Source organism: Hippocampus guttulatus, chromosome 2, assembly GCF_054856545.1.
Source record: "Hippocampus guttulatus isolate MCC_2025c chromosome 2, RoL_Hgut_1.0, whole genome shotgun sequence".
Taxonomy (NCBI): Eukaryota; Metazoa; Chordata; class Actinopteri; order Syngnathiformes; family Syngnathidae; genus Hippocampus; species Hippocampus guttulatus.
The window spans coordinates 20,516,307-20,523,769 of record NC_141262.1 but is presented as its reverse complement, the minus strand read 5'-3'; the positions used below and the strand labels follow the sequence as shown (position 1 = coordinate 20,523,769).

At 42.8% G+C, this 7,463-nt stretch overlaps 1 protein-coding gene across 1 annotated transcript; it reads right to left on the bottom strand.

The window, feature by feature from the left end:
- Positions 1-2,662: 2,662 nt before the first annotated feature.
- slc25a5 (solute carrier family 25 member 5) lies at positions 2,663-7,323 on the bottom strand. The gene is made up of 4 exons (XM_086101258.1): positions 7,068-7,323; positions 4,547-5,033; positions 3,690-3,830; positions 2,663-3,073 (listed from the first exon to the last, which is right to left on the bottom strand). Exons 1-4 carry the CDS (start codon positions 7,176-7,178, stop codon positions 2,916-2,918), a joined length of 897 nt encoding a protein of 298 aa, XP_085957384.1. The 5' UTR covers positions 7,179-7,323; the 3' UTR covers positions 2,663-2,915.
- Between the last annotated feature and the right edge of the window lie 140 nt (positions 7,324-7,463).

Below are 7,463 nucleotides of genomic sequence, written 5' to 3'. Positions count from 1 at the left end.
TTCTTGTTTTCAATTCCCTTTTCTTCCCAATTCTTTGTCCCTGTGTAGGACAATTCAACCCACGAGTACTGCAGAACGACAAGGGCACACCAGCAGTTGCATAGTGGGAAAAAAATTACTTTAAAACACGATTGTTCCACCGGTCAACTGAATTGTTTTATTGGGCAAGCCAAACGGTACAAGTGGATGTAAAACACACACACGCACACACACGTACGCACACACACACACGTACGCACACACACACGCACGCACGCACACACACGCACGCACACAAACACGCACACGCGATGCACACACAAGCACGCACACGAACACGCAGACACACACACACACACACACACACACACTCACACACACACACACACACTCACACACACACACACACACACATAAACAGCTGACTAATGTAATACCAGCCTTGACCTGTGGAAGGCAGCATGCTGCCACTGGCCATCCAAAATCCTTAATATAATAACCGTTAATGTAGTCCAATTTGATGGTTCAGCATTATTGATGGCAAGGCCCTGGGCGGTTTACATTGGCAACACATTATTGGAAAAAAAATCAAAAACATTTACACCCATGCACTGCAAGCTGGGCAGCCAAGAGAAATGCTACCAAATGAAATGAATAGACTGTTGGGAATACTGTACATTCATACAATTAAATGGAACAAATATTAGAATTGTTTGTAGTTAAAATAATTTAGCATATAAATGTAGATGAATTTTCAACCTTTCTTTAAACCACAATTTTTGTATCACCGTACTCACCTTTTGCAACATGGCATGAATGAAACAAATGTCACAGTGTCCCTATGTGGTTTGTGTGAAGTGGAAAGCGATGCGGTCGGTCATGACCTAACCGAGCTCACCCATGACAACTCGGTCTACCAGCTGATGTTACGCAACAAGTGGGAGACTTTTAATAACCCACCATGAGTAAAACATTCACCCTAGCTAGATTACACCTTATTAAGACAGGTGTAATCCAAATTCATAAGGCCATTGAAGCACTTTTCCGATATCCTTGATATCAAAGTTAAGGTCCATGGACTAGTACACTCTTTGTCCTCACGAGCAAGACAATTTAGCACACTAGTAGGATATCAAATAAACGCTCAAAGTGATTTTATCTATTTTTTTTAAAGAAAAGATTGTAGAGTGTAAAATTGTCCAAGATAACATCGAGTGCCCCTCCTTCATTTGACATTATTACTGTATATATGTTTTATGTTCAATAAACAAACAAACAAACAAACAAACAAACAAACAAACTCCACTTAGGACTCATGCAGTGGTGAGCACCTAGGGACCATGTAGAGTGTTCCATTAACCTGCCATATATGTTTTTGGAATGTGGGAAGAAACCGGTGTACCCACAGGCACGGGGAGAACATGCAAACTCCATAGAGGAAAGCTGGAGCCAGAATCCAACTCTGGGCCTCAGCGCTGTGAGGCGGACGTGCTCAATTGCTAACCAGCTGACCACCCACTCACCCCATGCAAAAAGTGAGCTGTTTATAAGCCATTAAGAAGTCAATTTTCCAGAATATTTAAGTCAAAACGCTCTATCTGGATGACATATAAAGTTTGCTGGCAACATGTGACCTCACAAGCCGTCCGAGTAGACATCGTAAATTGCCAAAGCGTCTCCACTAATCCCGGCTAAAGTCATTCAGTAAACCCCGAGGCGGGGAAGCCGGGGGGCATCTCATTTAACAGGGGGTGAGCCTGAGGGGTTAATTTGAAGTCACCTAATGGGATAGAAACTCTCCCGTGCAACAATCCAAACAACATCCCTGCCTAATTTCAGCAGGTCAAAAGTTACGCCTGAGAAGCGCAATACTAAAAAGTGCTAAAATGAGGCTATGTCCTCTATTAGTGCGACACGTAGAGCTCACATTACTCATTTCTATGGTTGAGCTTCAATGTCAGCCTTATTAAGACATTCTTGGAATGTGATATTTATGACATTTCATAAGTATCAAAGTAATGCTTGGCAAAGTATGGCTACCTTCTTTAATTAGGCCCATCGAGCATCCTGTAATTGTAATGAGTCGAATCAGTCATTCATTCATTTTCTGAACCGCTTCATCCTCACTAGGGTCGTGGAGTCGAATCATATTTGTCAAATAATTTCTCCCTAAAATCTGAAGGAACCAACAACAGAGTCCTGGGGAACAACCAGAGGTCCAATCCAGGATGTTAGACTTTTCACTTGTATAAATAGTACCATGTGCAAATCCAAAAAATACAAGGTGAACGCAATCTGTTCCATTGACGGAAGCTTGGCAGGAGATAAAAGTTCAATTCAAAAGTGTGAAATAATTCACATAGCAGCAAGTAATCCCAACCCTGACACCCGTGACTCTAAATCTGTCAGCGCAAATTCAGACTTCTAGGCAAACTGACAGGTGCAAAAAGTGTCTTGGATGTCGCACACTGTGGCAGCTCAACCTTAACGGCTGATTTTGGGTCACCCCCAAAAACAACGTGGTTATGCAAATGTATTTGTACACAGAGGGGGTTATCAAACATTTACTTGCTGTAATTTGTAAATCAGATAACCTGTGTCTCATGAGACCACTGTAATCCTACAATGTTAATTTTCGTATATGTCATTGACCGCTAAAAAATGAACAACACCAGGCAGGATGTTCACTCAGTAAGTTGCCTTTATTTCTCTTTTTCAGGCAAAGTTCCTGCATTAAGTGGACGACATTCAGGTGTGGGCCAAAAAACATAAGGCGACAAAACAAAAACATGGGCCAAGAGTGCATTGCAGATTTCAATTCCCCCCTCCCCCCCGGCACAACTAGTAGCCAAATACTAGTTGGTCCCTTATAAATATATTGCAACACGTCAGTCCATCCGAATGTACAAGATATGCGAGAGCGAAAATGAAAACAATTACAGCACTTTCTTGAGCTCGTCATAGAGAACGAGCACAAAGGCGCCGCCCATGCCTCGCAGCACGTTAGACCACGCCCCCTTGAAGAAAGCCTTGCCGCCCTCGTCACGGGCAATCTTCTTCCAGCAGTCGATGGTGCCACTGTACATGATGTCGGCTACAGGGGGTAAAAAATGCAGTCATGACCAATCGAATCAATTTCAGAATATAATTTCCACAATGAAATGAAGTGAAACGCCCTTAATCCGTGCCTGCCCCCCTCAACCACCACCAATTTTTTGGTTAGGTGTTTTTAATAAAGAATAATGACTAACAAACTATTAGCCTCTTTGACAGGGACATCAACTCAACGCTAAAATGTTTCTGAGCATTTCTTCAATACGATTGATATCTGTCTTAAGGTGCATGCGCAAATGCATGCTTTGTAATAGAACAACCAATCATGGCTTTCTATAGCTGAGCCATGATTAGTCGTTTCCATCAAAATGGGTGGACTTTCCTGCTTAATTGAAAATCCACAAATGCAATATTAATCAGAATACGGTGTTTAGACAAATGGGGCTGCATAGAACACATTCTTATCAAGTCTTGTCAAATTTGGCGGTTCACTTCCCCTTTAAGAATAGGCTAGAGCACATTACAATAAACAGCACATTGCTTAAAATCACCTTTGTAAGCATACGGTATGTGACGACATTTGCCGTCAATCTCGCTGCTGTAAAAATGTGCCTGAACAAAACAGTCGAGTACAACATGGAAAGTGTGTTTGTCACCTCCTTTACGCCCGGACTGCATCATCATACGACGGCGGACAGTGTCGAACGGGTAGGACACCAGACCTGCCACCGCTGTCACCGACTGAGCGATCATCCAGCTCACCACAATGTGAGTGTTCTTGGGATCAGGGAGCATGCCTGCCAACGTGACACACACAAGGTTGGAAATGGCAAAGAGAAGACGACAGAACAATGAAGAATAAAGCAACACAAAAATGAGAGAGAAAGAAAAAAGAAAAGCGAAGTAGAGAGCAGGGCTGTAGTACTCGAGTCTGCACTAGACAGTTTTTTGATGTATTGGACATGACTCGGACTCCTCGACATTTGTCTTGGACTCGCAAAATAATCTTAGCGACTCGACCGAGTCCAACTACGCTTTTATTCCTGCACACACAGTTAAAAAAAAGCAAAGGGTTCCATGCCATCCAAAAACAGTGTTGAGCATAATGAAATTTCTCTAATTTTATGGTTGTGAAAATACTTTCTCTCTTAAGGTTTACTCTTGATCTCATCTGGAATAAGACTCCAGCCTTGTGGACTCAAACCTGACTTGGACTAGATAAAAGTGGACTTGACTAGAGCCCCGGTAGAGAGACAGACAGATAAAGAGATAGAGGGAAAGACAGCAACAGATCAATAGCGAGAGAGAGAGAGAGAGAGAGAGAGAGAGAGAGAGACCGCCATAGGGAGACAGATTGGCCACCATAGGGAGAAGGTTTGACAGAAACAGACAGACAGATACATTGAAAGGGACAGACAGACAGACCGAGAGACAGACAGATAAAGAGGCACAGACAGCTGAAGAGACAGAAACAGAAAGAGAGACAAATATAAAGAGACTAATGTCGCCCGACCCTTGGCGGTGTCGTAGACGCCAAAGTAGGCAGCCCTGTAGATGATGATGCCCTGCACGGACACGCTGAAGCCCTGGTACAGGCCCCTGACGCCATCCGACTTGGTGATCTTGACCAGGCAGTCCCCAAGCCCTTTGAACTCGCGTCCACCCCCCGCCTTGCCCACGTCGGCAGCCAGACGCGTTCTGGCAAAGTCCAGTGGGTAGACGAAGCACAGCGAGGTGGCCCCCGCCGCACCGCCCGACGCCAGGTTGCCGGCAAAGTATCTCCAGAACTGCTTGCGCTTGTCCACGCCATCCAGGAAAATCTTCTTGTATTTGTCCTTGAAGGCGAAGTTGAGGGCCTGGGTGGGGAAATATCGGATGACGTTGGCCAGGTTGCCCCTCCAGAATGACAGAAAGCCCTGCTCCTTGGGGATGCGGACTACGCAGTCCACAATGCCCTTGTACTGCTTGTCCACCGAGATCTGCTTGCTGGCATGTTGGACCTGTGGGCAGAGGATAAAAACAAACAAAGTCATCAAGTGACAACAACTAAATCATAATTTTTCAGAGAAAAAAAAGTCGCAGTGTTAATTGAATCAAATTGTATTTTGATGACAAAAGGAACAATTGTGTATTTTATTGAGATAAGAAGGAGTAATCTTACAAGAATAGTCCCGTTTTTCAAACACAAATCATTAAAGTCCAAGTCAAACTAGAGACCAAAGTCAAATTTGAACAAGTGAATTTTGGAAATACAACTTTAAATCATCTTTTTAGTTTGTTGACCCCAAAACGTCCCATTAAAAGTCGCCTATTTCAGAGAACAAAGTCATTAAATGTTGATAGCAGCCATTATGTAATATTAAAATCAAGGTTTAAAGAGGGAATAGAGTCATATTTCAATATTTCAAATATACACTTTTACTCTCCTAATATTCTAATTTCCGGAAATGGGAAGTACACAACACCAATCATTTAAGATGTTTAAAAAGTCCGGTGTGCGTGTTGCCCTCTGCCACGCGTGAGTGTGAAAGCGTTGCAGCTGCCAAGGGCACCTTCGCATGTCTCATGAGGCTTTTGCGTCTTCGTGCCAAAGTGCAATCCGGACAGCAAGCATTCAACTATTCACACCTCGCCCTCTCATCCCCCTTCCTTCAACCTCATCCTCCTCTTGATCCAAAACCTCGCAGTGACCTTCACATTCAAAATGTTACTATTAGTCTAAAAAGTCTTGAATGGGCTTGGTCATAATATAGGAAGATCTTTTAGTTCCCTCTGAGACTTTTCGACCACTTTGAGCCTTATTGAGTGTTTGCCAGAATCACAAGCAGAGTGAAGAGGAATCGTGATCCTCAATACATTTCATAATGCAGCCCTAAATTGTTCACTGCTGCCTTTTCATCAAGAAAAAAACATAAAGTTTTGCATTTTCACTATCTTGCTTTTATTTATTTATTATTATTATTATTATTATTATTCATCATTAGGGGTTTCATCATTAGGGGTTTGCGGACACGCTGGAGAGACTATGTTACCCAGCTGGCCTGGGAACGCCTTGGGATCCCCCGGGGAGAGCTGGAAGAAGTAGCTAGGGAGAGGGAAGTCTGGGCTTCCCTGCTAAAGCTGCTGCCCCCGCGACCCGGCACCGGATAAGTAGTAGAAGATGGATGGATGGATTATTATTATTATTTTATCTCTTCAATGCAGTGACCTTGATTTGTGTCCTTTTATGTAATCATGCTTTTAATCATTATTTATTTGCCTCTGGAAAGCGATTAGGCAGCGGTGACAAAGTCCAACTTGGGAGGCCTTTTGCTTTCTCAACGATAACACCAAGTGTCGATTGAGATTCTTTTCTTGAACTATGTTGAACAGCTTATCATATGGTTTGCATATCGAATTGATTTTAGAGTGTTTACTAAACAAAAGCTGAAGTGGTCGCCCTAGTCCTTTGGTTTTTCTGTTAAGTGTCCCTAAGCAAAAGAAAAAAAAATTGACATGCTTACACTTTTTATTTGCCTTGTGTATGAATGGTGCTGTACAAAGAAATGTGTCCTGCCTTCAATGTCTATTAACTTCCAACCAACTCTCATTTCACACCAGCTGGGCAGAGTGCATGTTTACGCTCACGCTTTTTGTCTATGTTTGGTCAGACAGTAACTGAGGCTCGCCATGAATGGAGTATAACATAACATGCAAATCCAGTGTTTCTCAGCCACTGTGCCGCAGAGAGATCGTCACATGTGCCATAAGAAAGGGCCCATTTTCAAATTAACGGCTTTTTTTCAAACATTATGAATGAATGAATCGATTGCTCTAATTTTGGAGAATCAAGACATACCCAATCCTTAGCATTATAAAAGAGAATTGTTTGTTATTGTTGGCACATCATAGTGTTGATGAACATGTTTTAATAGCATAAAAGTTGAGTCAACCAAGTTAGCTGTTGGTTGAAAAAAAGATATTAATGATATTTTATGATTGTGATTTGGCGCTCGATAAATACAAGTGAATTTAAATTCAGGAATGAAGATGACCTGAAGCAGAAGTTTGACCCTCTCAATCGGGGCAACGGCGGTCTTGGAGATGGCGGCAGCGATACCCCCTGCCAAAAAGTCCTTGGCAAAAGAAATGGCTTGTTCACTCATCCTTCCCTCTGTCGAAAACTGAAAAAATATATATATATCTGTACAACAAAAACAAACAAACAAACACAAAACAATTGATAAATAAAAAGTCGCCGTCCGGCTGCACTCTAACCGTCTAATGTTGAAATGGCCAAAATTCAAGTGGAGCAGGAGGGATTTAAAGAGTCACAGCCCAGAGGTTGTGTCCCGACTTCCGCTCTTGGCGCCCATTGGTGGAGAGTAGAGGCGAGTAGGCGGGGACTTTCTCTCAAACGACATACGACGTACGTTTCGTGGTTACGAACG

Excerpts from the sequence above, each read along its gene's own strand:
- slc25a5 (XM_086101258.1), bottom strand. The coding sequence starts at position 7,178 with ATGAGTGAACAAGCCATTTCTTTTGCCAAGGACTTTTTGGCAGGGGGT. Across the intron at positions 5,034-7,067 it reads GGGTCAAACTTCTGCTTCAG|GTCCAACATGCCAGCAAGCA; the intron begins GTCATCTTCATT and ends CTCTGCCCACAG. Across the intron at positions 3,831-4,546 it reads CGTCTACGACACCGCCAAGG|GCATGCTCCCTGATCCCAAG; the intron begins GTCGGGCGACAT and ends TCACGTTGGCAG.